This window comes from Sinohyriopsis cumingii, chromosome 10 (assembly GCF_028554795.1).
Source record: "Sinohyriopsis cumingii isolate HCF-2022 chromosome 10, ASM2855479v2, whole genome shotgun sequence".
NCBI classification, from domain to species: Eukaryota; Metazoa; Mollusca; class Bivalvia; order Unionida; family Unionidae; genus Sinohyriopsis; species Sinohyriopsis cumingii.
In genome coordinates this window covers 41,251,419-41,275,055 of record NC_142970.1, presented here as the reverse complement: position 1 = coordinate 41,275,055, position 23,637 = coordinate 41,251,419, and the positions used below count along the sequence as shown (strand labels likewise).

General features: G+C 35.5%; 1 protein-coding gene and 1 long non-coding RNA gene across 3 annotated transcripts in view; one reads left to right on the top strand and one right to left on the bottom strand.

Annotated features, from left to right (window-relative positions):
* The window catches only part of LOC149789924 (nucleolar protein 58-like), a 53,407-nt gene extending 39,412 nt beyond the window's left edge, over positions 1 to 13,995 (top strand). Inside the window, exons 12-15 of the mRNA XM_089971989.1 lie at positions 221 to 282; positions 3,028 to 3,182; positions 5,344 to 5,433; positions 9,424 to 13,995. Coding sequence (XP_089828115.1) covers positions 221 to 282; positions 3,028 to 3,182; positions 5,344 to 5,433; positions 9,424 to 9,500 — 384 coding nt within the window. The 3' untranslated portion in view covers positions 9,501 to 13,995. The remainder of the gene's footprint in view (positions 1 to 220; positions 283 to 3,027; positions 3,183 to 5,343; positions 5,434 to 9,423) is intronic.
* LOC149789907 (uncharacterized) overlaps positions 1 to 23,637 on the bottom strand; it is a 2,017,354-nt gene that overhangs the window by 105,720 nt on the left and 1,887,997 nt on the right. The window lies entirely within an intron of this gene.

Genomic DNA, 23,637 nt, shown 5'->3' with positions numbered 1-23,637 from the left:
TTTCATTTTAAATGTTCAAGTAGGTATTCCTTTTTACAAAGGCTACTTCATTTATGGTAATTATTTGTAATGATCATTTTCAGGCTCATTGTCTTGAATGTATAGTTGATTCTAAGAACTAATGAAAGAGATAAAGGTTGAATGTGTCACTTGAAGAATTTGTTAAATAATATTCATTACATTAGAGTCCCAAGTGATGACAAGACTATTTTAATTTCAGTCCAGAAGAATAAGTGGTTCAGGAAAGGCCAAGGCAAAATGGGAGAAATATGAAAATAAGAGGTAATTATGTCATATTTTTTCATCAAGAGTTTTAAAAAAGATTCCAGTTATGCATTTGCAAACTACAGTGTGTATATATATATATATATATATATATATATATATATATATAGACAGACAGACACACACACACACACTGTCTTGAAATGGTTTATAAAAACAGCAGGGTCAATAATAATTCAGTCATTGGGTCATAATGACGAGTAACCAGATGTTATCATGGGTAATGGTTGTCAGTGAAACTAGGATGTTCAGTAACTTGTGGAAAAAATTTGTAAATTTTTAGGCACAGATGTCAGTTCAAAGTTAATCATTGGTACAGGCATATTTTTTTAACTGTGCAAACCATTTCAAGAGCTGAATCTCATCCTAGTTGTCCGTACAATTAAAAGAAAGTTTGTTTCACCCGTGACTCTTGGTGCAACAGTTGAAGTCTTGTATCCACCTGTTATTTGCTTAGTGATCACGAGTTGGTTCCTAACGACCCTCCTGTTGAACTTTCTGTACCAGATTTTTGGTTAGGCAGTAGCTTGGTTCGAGTTGTGTTGAACTTGCCATGATCCTTATTCTTTAAATTCTATGATTTCATTTTGGAGTCTAAAGACATAGCAACACAGTATGTTATAAACCAATTCGGGCCCCGATCCAGTCTGTAGGCGTGATGAGGCTGTACCCTACTTCCAAGCTATGCAGCATCAAGGTCATTTAAGATACACCAACGTGGGTGGTATTAAAAAAAAGCAGACAGATGTAGCTCTAAAATGATATAAAATAATCTGGAAGTTCTAGTTGCACTACAAAATACAGAGAGAGAAACCTCATTTTTTGGACCCGGTTTTTTTCTCCCAAAATTTGCTTGAGATTGGAATGCGATTTTGGGTCCAGATTTTAGACCTTTTGGCCTCAGATCTAAGGCATACTGGTCTTAGCTGCATACAGACAGGTGAACCTTTGCAAGAACTAAGATAAGGTGGGCATTTGGAATAAATTGCGGTTGCCATACGAAAATGATGGGTCCATTCAGCAACAAAAATAAAACTTTTACCCTTCTGCTCATGCGCAAAGCAAAATAACCAATGGAAAATGATGTTTCTAACACAACTAGGCATTATTCTCATCGAAAATCTGTTGAAAACCGATGTATTCAGAAATAGCCCCCCAAATGTCTTTCCTACGCACATTTCAGGCAAAAACTACAAAAACCTCAGGGGCCGAATGAGTTAAGTACAAAGGCATTTTTGGATTAAAGTGCCATGTTCAAAGACATATTAGTGGATCATATGGTAGGATTTGAACCTGTATTCCTTCATAAGGCAGAAAATTTAAATGTGTAAATGGCTTAGTTTTGTTTAGTGTCTATCGGCATTTATGAAAATTGTTAACCATGTAAGCAAACCTGCACATGGATGTCAATAATGCAGGAACTACCCATTCAAATGAAATAGTATATTTGCATATTTCTGCTAAAGACTGGGTTAGCCTTAATTAGAATATAGTTCAAAACAATCACAATCTCCATAACTTTGGTTCTGCAGTTAGCATACTACATTTCAGTTAGGAATGTCCTTTAAGTTTGACAGCAGATTGAGCTAGATTTTAGAGCGCACATGCTTTGAGAATATAGGGACATCAATGATATTTGAAATGAAGATGAGAGTTTGGGATTATACTGTTATTTATCTTCTTTGTCTACTTTGTTGAGAAAAAAAGAAAATAAAATTGAAACCAACAAGCCAAGACAAATTGTAAATCCTTTTCAGAATGTACACAGACCTGCCAACCCTTATGATTTTGCCCCAAGTCTTATGAAAATGATCCATAAAATACAGACTGGATTGAATGAAAGCAAAAACTATGGAAATACGATTGTTGCAATAAAATCCAGATAATTGGCTTATCCATGTTTGATGTAGATCTGGGCTTCATATTGGATTTATTGGAGTTATGGAACTAGACAGACATTTCAGTAGTACCTCGGGCGATTTGAACTGAACATATTTTTAGTCATGCCGAGATAAATTGTGGGCGGCATAAGTTTTTTAAAAGATGGCATTCAGAAAGTGATATATGTTGAAGATGAAATGGGGAAAAAACCTCTTAATAGTGTTAATTATTAGTACAGTAGAATAAAAAGGAATGTTCACGTTCGTGTCAATAAAAGCAAGAAGGGATGCAATTACTTTATTGGACATGTCGATTCGAGTGTGTCTCATGATATGAGATAATGATTGTCATGTGAAATTGAAAAAAATTTGAAGAGTTTATCTCATTTAATGATGGCAACAAGCCATTTAACTGCTGTGGGTTTGAAATTTAAGTTGGTGCAACTATACGACAGGTAAAAGCCTGGGTACTTTACAAGCTTGTCAGTTGAATATAATGTTTACCATCAATACATCTGTTTCGAAAACAACTTTTTTAAATACATTTGTTTGAGTTTTACAAATAGCAGGACATGATATTTTGTTAACACATTACTAAAAACTGGTCACACTTATGGGAAAAAATCAACAGCCTTACTGAGATGGCCTTGTTTTGGTTTCAGTTAATTAGCATTTGTCAGATAGTGATTTAAGGTGTTTGAACCTTGTTAAAAATCATGCAGACATTAACACATTTGTGTTGATTTTTTCCCCTATTATTTAGCATAAAACTAGGTAAAATTCTTGTACACAGTAATAATCGTTTTGTTTGCACATATAAAGCTCATAATTTGGTCTGTCAACTCCATATGCCTCATTTCAGTCTGGTAAAAACATATGACACCAGTGCAGATTCCACACTCCCCAGTGTTCCTAAGAAAAGAAAACTTGAAGAAGTTGATGTGGAACCTGAGGTCATCACCAAAAAGAAGATAAAATTAGAACGTACAGTAGATGAGGAGGAGGTAGATGATGAAGGTGAGTCTCCCCAAGAAAACATTATTGTGCTAATGGTAACAAAATGATGACCCACTCAAATTGGACAGAAATGTCCATGCAGCAAACTGTTTAAATAGCCAACACATCTGTCTGTAATTGTATAGGTTGTGAATTCAGCTTTGTACCTGTAATGTGCTTCGCCTGAGAAACTGATGAGATTTTTTGCTAGACATGTTACTTTGCTTCATATAAAAAACTTGCTAATTAATGCAGTGATCAATAGTAACCAACTTCCCTATATTCAAGGGGTGTTTTGAAAATGTGCTTGCATGTTTGGTGAAATTGATTTCTATAACAGCTAGGCCATACATGCCAGGAATGCTTGTTAGGGCATGCTCTAGTCCACTCTAGTTTCTGTAGCAGGGGTGTGTTCTTCTGCAAGTAGGTGGAAAACTTATTTTTGACTTATAGAATTGCTGATCGAATTTTGATTAATCTTGTTTGATTACTTTCATGGAACATGTTCTATAGATGATGCTAGTTCACATGAGTGCATGAATTGTGCAAAACTGGTATGACATTGCGCACTTTGAGAGCCACAATGCATGAGAACTCCAGAAAATTAGTTTAATTACATGCATATAAATATTTGTTTTGTGCAGTTAACTATTTTAACTTTCAACATTAAAGTGCTTGTCTTGAGGCAAGTCATTCCACTGACAGAAGTCTTGTAGCATGGGTGATAAGGCCCTAAAATTAGACCTTAAATTTCAGTCTGAAATTTTTTTGGGCAGCGTTTTCACCAAATGATTTGTGATGTCTGCTTGGTCCTAAATGAAACTGGTGCCATTTTGAAGTCCAACATCACTACTGTAGCAGCTAATTTGAAAAGCTTGTCTCTAAGTAATATAATTTTTAACACCCAGCAGTTCAATAGAAAAAAGTTTTTACCTTGAATTCCTGGAAATTGTTTTCAGTGAGTTGAGCATCTGGCCTACCACACTGGATGGTGGCCGAGTGGTCTAAAGCACTCTCTATTACGGATCACTGCCATCTAACCTCTGTCTGCGTGGGTTCGAGTCTAGGATTTGGCCAGTGTGGGTATGTGAGAAAGTTTGCCAGTAGCTTTTCGTGGGTCGGTGGTTCTTCCCGGGTTCTTCCTCCACCATTAATACTGGCCGCCATGCATAGCCTATCGTGTGCTGAAGAATGGCGTTAAACCCCACAACAACAACCACCACCACACTGGATGCTTTAATGTCTTAAGTGCTTTACAACCTCACAAGGACAGTTTTCCATACAGTTTACACTCATGGGTGTTGAACTTTAAACTTGCCAATTTCATTCCAGATTTTTTTTTAAACTTTGAAGATTTTATCCTCTTTTGACTTTACTATTTTTATGTTACATCATTACTACTACTGTTGTCTTCATCAAATAAACCTACCACCTCTTAGGCATACATCCGAAGATACTCAGTCTAAAGAAAGTAAGATTCAAACTAGTGTTAGACCATGAAATTTTTGCTTTTAGTTCACACTTCAGCTGCATTCAACAGCAATTAGTTGCTTATTGTGAGAACAAAGGGAGATTTTTTAATTCATGCAATATTTGAGGTAGGAGCATAAAGATCAGGGTCCTCGGTACATCATGGATTTCATTTCCACTCTAGTACATTTGAAAAATTAATTGAAACCAAATAGGGTATAAAAATTAATATTAAAGAAATAATTCCAAATTGATTTCCACTGAAATTGTGATCCCTCCATCGACTTAAATATTTGCTCTTGTATCATCAGTGTTATTTCTAATCAGTGTTTTTTTCTCAAGGACTTGTGGACTCATACCTAATTTTGGTACATGCTTTTCTATGAAGGAGAACCACCTTGACCCTTCTACCCATTTCATAAAAATTTTGGCCTATTTTTCATGGTACTTTTCCAATGTATCTTAAAATTGGTTTTCTTCATTTGTACATTCTTGGTACATCTGTGCCATCCAGACATCTGTCTTGTGCTATTTTGCAAACATTGATTCGATCAAGTCTTACTAGATAAACATCACATGGCATCAGTCGTTATAACAAAAAGAAATCTCGGTATAGTCATGAAAAGCGGAAACAGATTACTTGCTGTCAAGTCAGTTACTTGAAATCGTGTGTACGTTACAAATAACAAGACTTTGATAACTGCTTTTTCAGATACACAAGGAGAAGTGAAAAAGAAAAAGAAGAAAAAGAATAAACATGCCAATGACAATGCATCACTTGATGTAACACAAGACTCCATAGGTACTGCAACAGTTAATTATTTTTTATTATAACAGCATGTTCCAAGGTGTTGAAAGTTGAACAGTTATTAAAGTCATTTTATCAAGGATGTGTAATTGTAAAAACCCTGCTAAAAATTTGAAACATTCTTGCTCACAATTGTTTAATAAATCCATATAAAATTGTATAGAAAACAAGAATGTGCAAAGTTTTTGAATCGTGGATTTTATTTTCAAGAGTTGCAGAAAATGACTTGTGTGTACATTGTTAATATTGTGGACCACTATCTCATTTGGTTGAGGAATGATGGCAGCTGGGGAATAATGAATTCATCTCAAGTACCAGTATAATTTCCTGAATGAAATTAATGTCTGTTCACAATGGGCTGTGTGTGACTTCACATATTCACATCTTTAAAGAATTTCCACCCATATTTCATCTGCCTTCACCATTCCAGTGGTACTATCACCATTCAGAAAACTGAAATGGTGGTCAATGGAGTTTGACAAATGCAACCATTAGATTGTGCCTGTATTTATTCAAGAAAGGAAAAAACTGAGTAAATATAGTAATCATAAAACAGTTCGACTCTAGCATCATTATGTCAGTATGGGCTGCCCACTATGCAAGATGTTGAAAATTTGAACAGATCTCTACAGGGATGGCTATTTCAAAGAAAAGAAGAAAAAAAAAAACATTGTTGATGATGCATATCATGGCCAGTATTTTTTAATGTCATAGTACCATCATTATTGATAGTAATGCCATCCCAAAGTGAGATACTTATTTTAATCTGCAATATCTGTGCCATCATGACCTTTTGATGAAATATACCATTAGGGCAACACTACAACAGTCTACATTTGCCAGATGCAGATTATTTTGTACAACATGGAGTGAAGCTTTTTTTTATATAAATACCCATCATTCTGTGTAACATGGAGTGAGACCTTTATATATATATATATATATATATATATATATATATATATATATATATATATATATACCCATCATTCTGTGTAACATGGAGTGAGGCCTTTAAATATAAAAATACCCATCATTCTGTGTAACATGGAGTGAGGCCCATAGCTGCCAACCCTCACGAATTTGGTGTGAATTTCATGACTTTTTCAGCGATTCATGGATTCACGCCGTAAGCCAAAAATTCAAAAATTTTCCAATCCTGAATTATTTTAAATCTTTAATAAAATAACCGATTTCCCATTAAGCGCTAGTCGTGATATTCGCAGTTGCCGAAATGTTCCGGTACTGCTGGTCACGACATTAGTAGATCTACAGCCGAATAGTACAGTTGGCCTGGTAGCAAGCATTTTAGCCTATTTTAATCTATATGTATAAGAGTAGTTTTACAAATGCTTTTGAGAGAAAACTGGGGCCTAACCGGAAATTTGCTCTGCGCATGCGTCAAAACACTGATTTGAGTCACCGTTCAGTATCCCATGTAAGATGTTGAAAATGTCTTCACCAACAAGGAAAAAGAAATGTATTACTCAAAAAGTGAAGTTTAATTTGGAATGTATCAAAAATTGGCCGTGCATTCTGCCATTAAACATTGATATTCATTCATGCTTTTTGCACTCAGTGTGCCATCGCAGAGATGATGTGAGGAAGATTGTCGGTTGCAAAAAACACGTAGAAGTTGGGAAAATTAAGAATTCGCAGATTTCAGCTCTGGAATATTATAAACCATTGGCGGAAGACCTTCAGGCTACCAATGCTGAAGCATTATTTGTGAGTTATCTTGTCGAACACAAGCTACCTTTATCCGCTGGAGACCATGCTAAACATTTGTTCTGACAAATGTGCCCGGACTCGAAAATCGCTTCCAAATTTTCCTGTGGAAGAACCAAAAATGCTGCAGCTCTTGTGCATTTCCCACAGCAACAGTGACAGCGAAAGAGTATTTTCTTTAGTGAGGAAAAATAAGACAGACTTTAGGGCCTCCGTAGCTGCAGAAAATTTGTCAGCAATTTTAGTCCCCAAGATCAACCAGCAGGCAAGAAGTCGGAACTGTTTAGAAAACAAATTTACGATCACACAGTTGAGGAAGTTCAAGTCTGCCACAGTATCATGTCTTGATAAATAAATATTTCTGCATATATATGTAGTGTTTTATTTTTATTTTGCGAACTTGATACAGTGTAGTATTGATGGTCGGAGTGGTCAGAGTGGATGGAGTTATTGTCATGGTATTTTTCACGAATTCATGTCCAAATTTACGACTTTTTATCCCTATTTTCACTAATTGTGAGCCTGGAAGGTGGCAGCTATGGAGGCCTTTAAATATAAAAATACCCACCATTCTGTTTAACATGGAGTGAGGTCTTTAAATATAAAAATACCCATCATTTGGTGTAACATGGAGTGAGGTCTTTAAATATAAAAATACCCATCATTCTGTTTAACATGGAGTGAGGTCTTTAAATACAAAAATACCCATCATTCTGTGTAACATGGAGTGAGGTCTTTAAATATAAAAATACACATCGCTTTTGTGTAACATGGAGTTAGACCTTTCAGTATATTAAGACGCATCATTTCTATATAATATGGATTTATTGTCTAAATTCATCTTATAAATGTGAGATAATGTTTAGATTGAATAGGTAACTCGCCTTTAAATAATTATTCATCCTTTGAATGATATAATTAGGTTAGTTTTGATTAAAATATCCTCAGTGTTTTAAAGAAAGTTGTATTCTGGATGAGGATACAAATTAATAGAGTTAAATTTGCCTTGTAACCTTGACCTTTAAGAGACAAAAAAGTTCAAAGTAGACAGAAATAAGGACGACACCATGTCATAGACAAAAGTGAAAACTCCATCACTATCGGTCAAGAACTTGTGATGTTTAAAGGTTTAAAACTAAAGAGTTCGATATCGTCAATATTCTGAATTTTGAAGAGGTTATATAAGATATATTAAACTGTTAGATTGAATTTTGTTGCATTTTTTAGGTAGAATGCAATGGAAGATTTTGATACACATGGATAATTAGCATAGCAGAAAACTGAAATATTTTAATTTCCTCAGATTTCATCATACTTGATTCACCTTGCTCATATATCGCTAAGTGTTTCAGATAGAATATTCTCATTGAGTTTTCCAGAAACATTAAATTTTAACCTGTTTTTTTCCCCTGCAAATGCTATTTTTAACTGCCTATTTTGTATATAATTTAAGATCATGTTTATTTCTTCTAGTTTGATGGTGTCACTTTACTTTAGTTATGCCTCCTACCTCAAAGTTAGGACAAATGTGTTACTTTGCTTTACACCTTGTCAGCCTTTAACTTTTGAACCAGTAGAGATATTTTAATGAAACCTGTGGCTTGTATCCTTGTCTGGAGTGTAACTTTTGAACAAAAATGGATGATAATTTCATGGCATTTGAGCCAGTTTTATATCATGTATAGACAGTGATTTGCATATTAGTCACACAGCCTGTCTCAAGGTGATTGTCACAGCAAAGGAGAATACACTTAGGCTTGTATCTTTGTGTACACTGGTGTACTATTTGAATTACTTTAAATATTTTGATGAAAACATGACCAGCCAAGATAATGACCAGTAAATGTGCGATCTTCAAGGCCAATGTCAAGATGGTGGAAAATGTAAATCGATGGCTACCATCCATGTACAGCTACAGTTTTGAACCAATGAAGATATTGTAATTAAATTTCTTACCACTTTATATATTGACAGTGTCTCGTGTATTTACATTGATACTCCATGTGTTGAGGCCGAGTTTACAGGGAAGATAAAAATGCGAGTTGATGAGGTGTCCCCTTATCCAGGCTGTCACTTTTCAACTCCTACATGTGTTTTAATGAAACTTCTTCAAAGTCCACACCTTTTTGTACACTAGTCCATTCTCCTAGTTGGAAGTTTAGGTCATGGTAAGGAAAGGGTGCTGTTTGTGTTGCTTCTGTTTTCATAAAGAAGTCGTGAATGATATTAATAATTTTTGAAAATCTATATTTTCAGGTACCCCAGATGTTAGCTCTGAGAAGAAGAAAAAGAAGAAAAAGAAAAAGATAAAGGAAGAACCCGAAAGCGATTAAATATTTTTACATATTTGATTTTATAGGTAGTCTCATTTTCACGTTTTCATAGCTCATAGTTTTCATTGTTTTTCAGTTCAGTTTTACATGTTGCTGAAGTAAGGAATAGAGAATACATTGTTTCCACTTGGAATATTATTTTCCAAACACTATTGTCTTTCAAATGAAGTAAATAACTTCACAAAGAAATTTATATCTTTTAAAGATACAAACTGCTCTGTTGGACTTTTTAAAGCTCATCAGTTTGAAAGTGTAAATGGGATTATGCCAGGCTTATTGCATTCTAATTGTTATCGTTTGTTGTTTTTGTAATTGATGGCATTAAGTATGATTCTTTTAGACCTGGGTTCACATCATCTAGCTCATATCTTCTAGTCTGTAAATGATACAGTACACTGTACAGATGTCATAAGCCATGGTGTATTTGCATTCTGCAATGTACCACAACATTATAACAAACATTTTATGATGTTGAATATTTTCAGTCATGGTATGGAGTGTAGAGGTTACAGGTCCAATATTGTCTCTATTGTTCTGAAATTAAATCTCTGTGTGTGTCTTTTACTGTTGTTATTGTACCTAAAGTAAACCCTGTCTAAATACAGTTTTGCATGTGTTTTAAAAACAGTTATTTACATGTAATGAGATAAGTAATGAACATTTGCTGGTAAAAACTTTCCCATCGGAATTGCAATTTGCATCATTCTTATTTTGCACATATTTAGAGTTTTATATTGAGAAGAAGAAAAAAACAAGTCTGTAACCATGACTAATATCTACCTAGGTTTTGAATTAATACGAATTACCCTAGATTCATCTATACTCATCTGCATGGCTTTGTTACTGGGTAAATTCTTTGTCCATTGGTACTATCAAGATTAGGGCTGTCAAAAATCACGAAAAACCAACCCGGGTACCCGTTGCGAAATTTAACAGGTACCCGTTAGCACATGAATGACATGTACAACCGTAGACCAACTAATTGTTATCCCCATTTCTTTAATATTTTATATGGCGATAGAGGCTAACCGTGTAATGCACTACTCGGTCTGATGCATCCGCACCGATGTAGCTGCGAATGATCTGACCGCACGCTATTAATTAATAAATTTATTTAGAATGACCTTTGTACACAGATGGTAGGTATAATCCAACTTTTAATGATCACTGTGATCAGCCGCGTTAAATCCTTTAGAACACTCACCTTTTTTTAAGTACAAGTCCTTGTTAGAACAGACCACGTTTATTCATCGGCTTTTGACCGCAGATTTGAATTACCCACGCATGCATGTAAAGCAGCTTTACCACATGTCAAGAGTAATGCGTTAAAACCGTCTTTGTGTGTGTGTGTGTGTGTACGAAGATTTCAAGGTGTCTAGGTGATAATTGTTCATAATATAAATTGTGGGATTTCTTCGACATGTGTGTTCAGAAATCAAAGGTATCCATCTGGATTTCATTAAAAGAGCACACAATGTACCGATCATTTAGCACCCACAATCAATAGTTATCGTCAACAAAGAGGTTTATTACCTGTAGAACAATGCTATGTTTTAACCTTGGTATATAATGCCTCGGGGATAACGGTTTGTCCTGTTGCACAATGCCAATGAATTTTATTAATCCAAACAGACTCTCTGATGTATTGTTTATTTATATTAAGCAGGGATCTGGTTTCTAATTAAAGCCATAGCTGTCACACCTGTTTGAAGTGATTGGCGAGTGTGCCGATTTTTTTTTTTACGGGTACCCGCGTTTACGTTTCAATACCCGGGTTTTTCAATATGGTCGGGTACCCGAGTACCCGTTGACAGCCCTAATCAAGATAACTTTAATTTTTAATATTTAAGTTTGTATTAGTCTGGAGTTCCATTTCACGGTGATAATTAAATGTACAATTCAAACATTTTAAACATTGTGATGTGAGAAAAAGATTGTGCTGTGCAGTATTTCTCAGATAAATCTTCCTCCAACAAATACCTACTAATTATAAATCATCAGTGAATGCAAAATGTCATGTGATATTGAAATTTGGAAGCCCATCTTTTGCTTTCTTTGCAGTGGGAAGTGAAATACATGTCACTTTTCCTGCATCAGCAGCATTATTAGCGGTTTTGGTTTTGGTTCATGTTTTTCAGCAGTGGTTTTATGATGGGCTCGACATACAGGCTGGTACCTTCTTGTTATGGGAATGTTGTGTGCAGTCTTGTCGTCAGGTGTATTTTATTTCAAAAAGAAAAGGACATTTATATAGCATAGTATTCTGCATGATGTAGGTGCTGAAAAAACTATTTTTCTGTGGATATGTCAATACCAAATGTAAAAGTATCAAAATGTGCACAAATTTTGTATCCCTTGTTTATTTAAAAATGTTTTTTTTAAATGAAAATGTCCAGTTACGAACATTTGATGATTGTCGCAAGTTTACATTCAATTAAGATGAGATCTTGCAAGAATTGATGGTAGTTGTTTTTTCACAGGCACTTCTCTATAAGGTTACAAACAAAAATATGCAATGAAGTGTTCAGATAGCTTGGGTTTTATTGCAGTGATCAGTAACTTTATTTTCACAAACAAAAAAATCTTGCTGTGTTGAAACAAAGCTTGTTAGGCAAGCTTTTGGTGTTCTCATCATTTCTTGCTTTTTAAGTAGAGTCCAGCTGTAAACGTCGTCCCACATCAGCTGTAAACATCATCGTCCCACATCAGCTGTAAATGTCATCGTCCCACATCAGCTGTCAAATAATGTGCTAGCAGCTTGGTGTCAGTGTTTCATCCATACATGCCAACTCTAACAAGACCACCTCAATAACGCAGTTGATCATTATCCCTTAAGTTTTGACCAGTTGTCAGTAATGTGCAACAAAATATCTTGTACTGTCATTGTGAAGTTGGAGTACATGTATTTAAAAAATGTTCATTATTCGAAACTGATGCAGCAATACTAAATATTGTGTTCAACTAGAAGGTTTCTAAAATTCACGTAGACCTTGACTGTAGTACAGTGCACAGACTTGTGTTCCAAACCGTAAGCAGCTTAGTGGATTGTTGCCATCACTCAACTTGATGTAATTTTTGGAAATTTTGTTTGATTTCACACGCCAGCAATTCCATCCCGCTCAAAATGTACTTGAATCGACATGGTATATCCGGTAAATGTAACTGTTGTCCCAGCTTTTACTCATAAAAATCTGAATATTACTTTTTGTTCTTCTTTACTGATTATTAACGTTCTTAATGAGGCAGGGGGGCTGAGTGGTGTAAAGCACTCTCCATTATGGATCACTGCCATCTCATCTCTGTCTGCGTGGGTTCGAGTCTCTGATTCGGCCAATGTGGGTATGTGAGAAAGCTTGCCAGTAGCTTCTCATGGGTCAGTGGTTCTTTCCAGGTTCTTTCTCCACCATTAATATTGGCCACCAGGTATAGCAGGTATCGTGCTGAAAAATGGCATTAAACCCTACAACAACTATAACTTAATGAGGCATATTTTTACTTTCATCTTCAACATGTATTTCTTGTTGGATGCCATTTTTTAAAATTCCTATCAGCAAGTTTGATCATGAAGATGTTTTGCATGAAAAATGTGTGCATATTAAAGCGTACAGTAGATAAGCTATCGAAAGCTATAGAATCCCTGTTTGGTAAGTGGTAACAGACGAGGCTTTTTTTTTTTAAAAAGTGGATATTTTGAGAGGTCCCTTCTGACTTCAAGGGCAATCCTGACTCGAAGGCTTTAAACTTGTGCCTTAATCAGGTCCAGGGACTACACTAAAGTTAGCCAGGTTCTCTGATTAACTTTGCTAAATCTGACGAGAAACCTGGGTCCGTATCAAAGATAGATTTTACTGCAGCAATGTTATTTGCATAGTTTTTGCTTTCATTCCATAAGATCATATTTTTAAGGCCATTTTCCTAAGACTTGTGGCAAATTGTAATAGTTGGCATGACTTAGTTCACTGGATTACAACAAAGAAATTGCATAGACTCTGATCTGCTGCATTATGTGATGGAACATCTTGGTCTGTGCAGTTTGCACTAATATTTGTAAGTGAATATATACATAAAGTAAGTGTTGTGATTGATTTATACGACTTTCTATATTTTATTTTACATTCCCTGTTGAATGTATCTGTGGGTGCTGCTATTTTAATTTCCACACATTTCTTTGCGAGACTGATAGTATGTACAAACTTGACATGTCAGGATTATTATTTCTATGATGCAGGCTTGTATTAAAGTAGTACAAATTGCAAGATTTTACATCCTCTAATTTTCTATTCAGATATTTTCTCTTGTCCATGGTATATGTAATAATTATGATCATTTCGTTCGTTTTAGTTACTTCGTATTTTACATCTATTTGCTTAATGAAAACAATGTACATTGTAATATGACGAATGCCCATGGGTGGTATATGTATACTTTTCCATTTTCATCATCAATTGATCAGGTATCAAATATATTGGAAAAAAATAAATATGACATACTTTCATTGTGTTTCTTGTTGACTTGTATATCAGTAGAATGTCATTATCTCGTGCCCTATCACAATAGTTGTGTAGTTTTGCCCCTTGTCTATGTCTGCCAGTTCTGTTAATGACAAGTTGTAGGGACTACAACATGGAAATTCATAATTATTGTGAAAACTAGATGGACAATTAGATGTAAATCTTGTAGTTGATCTCATGTCCTCTAATCCATCTACCTTGAGAAATCATTTAGCGGAACTCCGAATGTGAACAGTCTAAAGAACCAATATGGTAAAGTACTATGAAACACCTGATCATTGAAGATCATAGATTGTATATTTCTGAGGCCAGAATAAGTGATCTTGAGAGAGCTGATTGGAAAGTTGGCTTTAACTAATGTAATCCTGCTCTAGATTGTTTATTTGAGCCTTCACTTGCTCTTGAAATACATGATCATGGGAGAAATGCCATAAAAAATACTCTGCCCCATTTGAAGTGACGATATTGTTGCCAGATACCTGTAAGGTCGTGTCTTTACAGAGTCGTTTTAATGGCCCACAAGTTTAGTTATCATTGAATGTCATGAATGATATTAATTTCAAATTGGAGAGAATAAATATAGAAACCAGCAACTCGGTACAGAACATCAAAATTTGCCCTGAAGGTATCGGGGGGTGGGGGTGGAATGTGATGCAGTGTTTTAAGAAAGATTTACACGAGAAAAAGTAGATGCCACCCTGTGTCGGAATAGATGAACTGCATGTAGACAATACAAGGGGGAGAGAAAACCTGTTAAGAATGGAAAAGAAAGATTGATCCCACTAAATCACTGAATTGTGCTACATTTAAAACGAAAGGAATCTTTGCCAAGGGTGCAAATACAAGACTAGCAAATCATTATCAACAGGTTGTGTTGAGTGTAGTGGTGGCAGGAAACGAGTGAATGTATGTTAATATTTTTTATATAGTTGCATATAATTGAAAACTTTTTGCCATGAAAGAAATATGGCAGATTTGGTTTTTTAAAGTCTGATTGTAATATGTGCTGCAAAATGACATTATTGTGTGAACATTGAAATGCACTTGCGTTAACTTAAACCCTAATAGTATCAATGAACTGTGACAATTTTAGCGGAACTGTCGAGATTACTAACAAGCTAATGTGAAGAAACAAATGTACACTACTTCCAACTACCTTCTCTCCAGTGAACCTTTCCTGACCTGTTTTGCAAATTTCTTCCATGACATGGTATTAGGGATAAGCTTGACAACACAATATTTCAACTGACTCGTCACCATACAGAATTTCAGCAGCATCGTGATGAAGATTGCACCAAGGACGTGTGAACTTTATCCAATTCCAACATCACTGCTGTTTGATTGCTTAGATCCAGTATTGCCTTCACTGATGTTTTTAATACCTCTCTCTCATCTGGAGAATTCCCATCATTTTTCAAAACTGCCATTGTAAAGCCTCTGCTGAAGAAACCAACACTCAACCTTACTGATTTAAAGAACTACTGCCCAGTTTCAAATTTCCCATTCATCTAAAAGAAATCTTCGAAAAAAAGTTGTTCTATCCCAACTTGTATCTCATCTAAATTCAAAGTCTTTTTAGCAATGTACAATCTGCATATCGCCCTTGCCTCAGTACTGAAACTACTCTTCTAAAAGTAGTTAATGACATTCTCTCTGCTTTGGATAGCGGAAAGAGTCCTCACCCTCCTTGATTTGTCTGCAGCATTTGACACAATAGACCATGATGTATTCACCATCTCCGGCTTGTATTTGGCATTCATGATACAGCCTTACTGTGGTTCAAGACCTGTCTGGTCAACAGGACACAAATTGTGTCTGCATGGAAAACACTCCAGCCCAGTTGATATATGTTGTGGTGTTTCACAGGGCTCTGTTATTTAACCTGTTCTTTTCATTCTATACACTCGGCCTCTCTCAAGTTCATAGATCATCATCCAGTGTGTCACCAATTGTACGCTGACACCCAAATATACAAATCTAGCCACCCAACTGAAGTTGATGCAACCATCTGAGGTGTAGAGAGGTGTATTTCTGATGTGAAATCATGGATGACATATAACAAGCTGCAGATGAATGATGATAAAACTGAGGTCAATCCGACCACATCACAAAAACTTTCTCATTCACCTCCTGTACCTCAAACAATAAATATCAGCAACACCAACATTAAATTCACACAATCAGTACGAAACCTAGGTGTGTCTCTGGACAGTACTCTCACATTGCATCAACATGTCATGAACATATGCAAGGCTGCACATCTTGAGCTGAGACGCATCAGCTCAATTCGCAAATATCTTTCAGGTGATGCCACTAAAACACTTGTGTGTTCATTAGTACTTTCAAGACGGGACTATTGTAACTCAATTATATCTGGTTCATCTCAATATCTACTCCAGAAACTTCAGAAAGTTCAAAACACAGCTGCTTTGATCATACTTAGAGTACCACGATCAGAGCACACCTCCTTGCTGGTCTGTACCCTTCACTGGCTGTCCATTTAATCCAGAATCGAACACAAAATTTGTTTTCTGTGCTACGTTTCATTGACGAACTCCAGTCCAACATACCTATCTGAACTCGCCCATGTGTACACACCAGCAAGATACTTGTGCTCCTCTTCTGACAATTGTATATTCATTATTCTTGCTAGGAAAACGAAGTCATATGGACAATGTTCTTTTGCATACCAGGGCCCAGCAATGTGGAATGAATTGCCCACTGAACTTAGACACAAAAGACACAGTGATCCCATTCAAGAGTGCTTTTAATACTCGCCTATTTCGACTGCAAGAACAAACTTAAAGACCTAATAATGTTTCCTACCTTAAATATTTTCAGCTTGATTTTATGTTTTCTAATTTCATGGTGTTTGTTTTTTGTAATCATCATTATATGTTTTTTTTGTTCAAGATGTTGTCTAATGTTGTAAGGATCTTTGAGCTTCTAAAGATTAGGCGCTATACAAAGTCCTCATTATTATTATTATATAGTACAAGTATATATTACTTGTGTATCATCTGTCTAGTTTTTAATAAAAGCTAAAATAAAATATTGCAAAATAAAGTGATAATTAATATTATGAAGTTGAAGTATTGTCTAATGTTGGGTCGGTTTGTTAATTTAAAAAAAAATGATTTGTTGGAATGATGTAACAACTTTGAAAATGTCATAATGACCTCTGGGATCACTTTTGACTGCTGTCAGTCTAAAAGTTCATTTTTTAACCCCATGATCAGGGGTGCTAACCATTATAGACCTCGCTGGGCAAGGACCATCAGACATTGTTTCAAATTTTAATTATTTTATTTAAAATTTAAAAACTAGAGTACTATGGCATACTTCTGCATCGAAATATGTTGCATACTAAATTGGAGGACCTACTATCAAAGTTGAGGTCACGACTATTATAGATTTTTTTCTTCTGGAACTTAAATCTTAAAATGTGTCATCACTTGATGGTTTGTCACATTGGGAATGTTATTATCTAGATTTCTTAATGACAGTCTGTTTTCCATCACACTGTCTGCTCAATAACTTCAAAGCATTTAAGGGAGAAAACTTGTTCATCATCATAGAAGGCATTTGAGGAAGAGCATTATGGGTGCTGTCTTCAGGGTCAAGGTCATTGGCCAGTAATTTGTTTTTCATCTTAATATCATTTTCAGTGTACAACTAAAGCTCTCTGAGGCAACTTTGAATACACGTCATCATTAGCAGGTAAGTTTTGTATGGCACGAGGGTCTTGAAGGTCAATGTAATGGTGGTGTAGCTTAAATGATTTTAATACATTTTCCTTTGTTTAATTTTAGAGCCAAACAAGATGAGATGAAATTTGTATTGCTCTATATCATTGCGAAAAGGTGTCCTGTACCACATCAGGGGTGGGATGTTAATGGTTTAGGCCAATATTTTAGGTTAGTCACATTTGCCAATCAGCTTTTCATCTTAATAACTGTTCAAGAAAATGGATGAAACGTGGAATACTTTGATCTTGTCACTAACAGATATGTTGTACTGTAAGCTTGAAATCTTATTTGTAAGGTCAAGGTCAGCAGTAAGTTTTTTCTTTCTTTCATGTTTTATGTAATAAAATTGAGGTACATTGATGAACAATGGTTAACTTGTGCATCCAAGTTTAATAACCTCTGTATCACTCGGTATTGTATCTCCGGGGACACGGTCACTGTTCAGTGTTTTTACATTTTGTTTCTGCAGTTTTCCTCAAATGTTCAGTATGATAGTGACACATGGTTACTTTCCATGTTTGTTCAAATTTTACAGCTGTCTTTAAGGTTATCTTCATTATGAACTTTATGGCCACATCATGATGTACAGAGAACCAAAAAATGCTGAATGTTTTTTTCTTTTCTTTTAGGGGAAGATGTGCCTTTACGTTCATTAATCCATCATAACTTGTAATCACAATAGCAACTGTTTTTGGACATGTTTTTCATGACCACTATCATGTAGTAAAACGTCATAGATAAATAACATATTGATAGTGAATCGAGACGTGCCAACCCTTATAATATGACCACGAGTCTTAGTAAAATGGTGCTTTAATTAGGGACATGCAGAATAATGGCAAAGGTTATAAAATTGTGAATGTTACAATCAAAGCCGGATACTGGCTTGTCCGTTTTTGATCCAGTTTGAAGTTTCATATTATGTTTAGTGTAGTCCATCAGGGAACCAGTCTGATTTGACAGGAGTAACTGATTGCTTCAACTGCCCATATTTTCATGCAAAATGCCTGCATTATCAAGATGTTGCTTGTATAGCATTTTCAAAAAATGATTTCCATTAGAGGAAAACATGCAGATGAAAATGTCGGAGCAGCAGAGAGGGCGATCAGACCACTTAAGGGAGTGGTCACCCTTGTGTTTGGACCAAAAAAAAATAGTGACCCTTCATAGAGGTAATACCACGTCTACGATTATTGTTTGTCCCAAACAGAATTGTAGACGCCCCCTCTCTGCTGCTATTCATGTTGTAAAAGAAATTTTTACCACCATATCAAGTTTGATGAATATTTTTCTTTTCATCTGAATCATGGGAATCTTCGGAATCTTCATCTGAATCATGGGAATCTTCATCTGAATCATGGGAATTTGTTCTATGTTTCATGTAATATTCAAGTTCTGATGGTGGTTTTTCTATTTTTGGATTTATGTTCTTTCTGTGTTTATAATATATCATCAAACTTCTGTATCGATCTCCACCGCAATTTTTGCAAATCTGATATAATCCTCTAACGCCGTTGTTACAACCAACACAACTTCGTGGACCAGCATGAGGATTTTTCTTTATAAGATAATTACGTTTTTTGCAATATTCTCCACGGCATTTTTTATCACATTTGTTAGTGGTTCCTTGACGCAGCCACGCACAGTTGTTCATTATATGAATGATATCTTTTTAATTAAATTTACCCAAATATTTTATCAAGACCCACACGATATCTTGTTCTTGGATCATGTAAATTTATTGTTATAAATCCATGCGGAGTAGCTTGGGCTCGTGAGAAGAAATTTTTGAATTTAATTATATCCATGTCACCACCACACCAAGTTTGATGAATATTTCTAAGTGTGTGTGTGTCTACGCCATTAAACACAACTAAAATGTTGCAATTGTCTCTAATCACCTTCGGAATTTGTGTGTATCGTTGTGTAACATAGATCACGTCTGTATTTTTATGTCTACCTCGGGAAAATATTCTGGCTGGATTTGATTGTTTATCTAGCATCACATCGTCGTATTACAACTAAGTTATTAATAAATCCGTCTATGGAATCTACGGATGGTGCTTCATCAATATCGGTTATAAACTCTATAACATCATTACCTTCATCCAGTAATCGCGCGTTTTCATTGAAATCTTTAAGTACATCATAACATCGTTGATCATCAGCGGATGGTGCAACTAAATACAATTTATCCCATTTCAACCATCTCATTATCAGATTAAGTAATAACTGCGTCTTACCCGATCCAGATGGTCCTATGATAATCATTCTGATGGAATTTGGTAACGCAGGGTGGTGTTTAACTGGCTCTCGTTTTCTTGTCGCTGAGAAATCAATTATATCCATATATATATATATATATATATATATATATATATATATATATATATATATATATTATGTCATGAATTTATATTGCTTACGTTGTAGAGTTAAAACTCCAACTACTGATTTAGCTACGGTTACAACAAAAAATAAAAAATAGCGTATGGTGGAAAATGTTCTGTATGCGGTAGAAAGAAATTTTCGTTTTTACCTAATAAGCGGGGTGGTGATATTGCTAATTTGATGTCAAAGTTTCCAGGTGCTCCATGGGCTAAATACAGCGGAGAAAAACATCTACCGGGATATAATTATTGCGGTCCTGGTACCAGACTTGATATCAGGCTCAATAATCAAGATCAACCAAGACCAGGCGAGGAACCAATAAACGCTATTGATCGAGCTTGTCACGCTCATGATGTAGCTTATAAAAGTAAAAATCTACAAGATAGACATATTGCAGATGTGAAATTAATTCATGCATTAAATTCCATAAAAAATAAAAATATTAGAGAATCATTAGCTAATTGGTTAGTAAGATCCGCGATGAAAAGTAAATTAGCGCTTGGGGCTGGTAATTAATAATGGAATCGATTTATTATTCACCAAGAGGATACTGGAGAGGCAAAGCAGCAATTGGTAAACTTGCTGATGCAGCAGCGGTTAAACATTCTACTGCTAAAACGTGGTTATCCAAACAAGCAATATGGCAAATTTATCTACCACCACCGAAACGAATTCAGTACGCGTATTTCGATGTCAGTGTTCCTAATGAAGTTCATCAAGCTGATATTCTGTTTTTACCGCATGATGCTGTGCGTAGAAAAACATACAAATACGCGTTAACCGTAGTTGATGTTGCAAGAAGATATAAAGAAGCAGAGCCGCTATCAGCGAAAACATCATCTGAAGTAGCCGATGCGTTTGAACGAATTTAACAACGAGGACCATTACGATGGCCATAGCTACTACAGGTTGATCCTGGTAAGGAATTTCTTGGTCCAGTATCATCGTTGATGAAACAACATAATACCAAAATACGACGAGGGCATACTGCAATTCATCGTGATCAAGCAATTGTTGAGCGATTTAATCGAACACTCGCTGAGCGGTTATTTGGATATCAATACGCGAGGGAATTTATTCAGGATAAAAGATCTCGCGAGTGGGTTGCAAGATTACCAAGTGTGATAGCTGCATTAAATAATGAGATTACACGAACAACCAACATGAAACCCATTAATGCAATTACAAAAAAAAATATACCAACACAACGAAAAGATATTGAAAAACAAAAAATATTGGGTGATGTTACAGTTAGATATTTATATGAGCCTGATGAACTTGAAGGTGGTAAAGCGAGAGCGACTGATCCTATTTGGAGTGTTACCACACACAAAATATCCACCGTGACAAGATCCTCAGGTAGACCTGCAATCTACAGATTAGATTCGACTGCTCCTCAACGTGGATTTGTACGTGAACAACTACAAATAATCCCCGCGGATACACAACTACCGCCAAAATCACTTCAGTGATTTCGATCACTTAACTAGCACCCAAGGCGCTGGCGCCTCTACGTCGATTACACTCAAGACAGGTCAACATTACATTTTCTCGTGTATGACCGCGACTATTATCTTTTCTATCTACGGTAAATTGTCTTGAATCATTACTCGAATACCTCCACAGCATTATGCAATTGCAACTTGTGCAATGATTATTCTGCTGCTGTTTTAACTCAATAATAAATTCAACATCAAGATCAAAGTCGCGTTTATTTTTTTATCAGATTGTTTGTATCCGATTAATTTTTTTTCTTATTATATCATCATCGATGATGTTAAATTTATCAACGATTTCAGGAATTATAATTCTACGTAATTGAGATATTTTTCTGACCCTCGATATCGCTAAATAAACTAAATTTGACCACTCGATGCGATCGTCTACAATCCAGACTCGTGTATCAAAAATAGTTAATCCCTGAGACGAGTGGATCGTCATGGCGTATCCCAACACCCATGGAGATTTGTCAGCGCGTAATGCATCTTCGACCACACTGATATCAACGGCGACAATATCATTTAATACGAGATTCTGTTTTTCAGTCTGTCCTGGAATATCAACATTAATATTCTGTTTTCGTGTATCTGATGGTCTATAACACAACGGTATGGGTAATTCTGAGTATTTTTCTTTATGTAGTTGAAATAACTGTTGTTGTAAATCGTCTCTGATTATTTTTCTACTTGCTACGATCAAATCGGTGGGTCTCCATAAATTTAAAAAATCACTCATTGAGGTCTCTGAGATCACTCCACGTATTATTTCACACTGAATTTTGTTTGATTGTAATCTGATTAATTTTTTAAACTCCTTTAAATTTGCATCAAGAGCTCTATGATCATCATCTATTTTTTCATAATAATCAACGAAATTTTTTAACTAATCATGTGGAGTTTGTCCAACAAAAAGCCGGCGGTTGACCATGATCGCCAAACATTATTATAGCGGTATATTTCGTCAACAACCAATCAAGAAACATTTTTAATGTATCCAATGACACCGTACATATCTCGTCCCAAATAATTATTTTAGGTATATATTTTTCTCCCATTCGTTCAGGAGTCCATGTATCCCCGCGCCATCGAAAGAAACTATGATACGTGCACGATTGTACTTGCCGCTGTTTCATCTCACGTGCGAGTCTATGTGTGGGTGTCAGCACGATCATATCCGAATTTCTAAAAACATTAATTGCTCGAGTCGTTTTGCCGCATCCACCAGGTCCATTGAGATATACTGTCTTATATCTAGTTATTGGATCACTCAATGATGGTGCTTTCGACATTTCTGATATTTTATTACCCTTACGATAAAAATCTCTCATTGGAACATCTGCTGATTCTGTATAATTGTGTAATAATTCTTTTTTTATTCTCCACGAACCCCATCGTTCATCATTACTTGTAAATTTCATAACAGATTCTAAATATTTACTTGAAATATAAAACGAATCTGTTGCGACTCTGACTGCGGTCTTGGGAAATCTATTAATCATCGATAATAAATTTATGGAAACATAAGCCAACATGGAAGATCTTAGATGAGTATACTGTGGGGAGACGTCATTTATGTAACTAACGATCGTACCCAATTTTGTTCCGTCGGATAAATAAACACTTTCTCGATTTACAAATATATTTCTTGCTGTTGTATCAGCGATTATAAAACGTACTCGGCATCATCTAAAATTAACCGTGCGTGATGTCTTCTATGATCATATGCACCACCTTGAGTAAATTTACCTATAATTTTTCTACCGAGATCTTTTGCGGTTTTGAGTTTTTTAGGAATATCATCTTCGGAAACATCCTTAAACTCGCTAATAACTTTAGAATCTGACATGGGCAACCAAACTTTCGTCTGTGCATGATATGATATAATCGCCTCACTGACCACCAACGATGTCAGTATCGCACAATCTAGCATATATCGTAATAAAACTATAGGTGCCCAACGTTTTTCACAAAAAATGTCTACCAAACC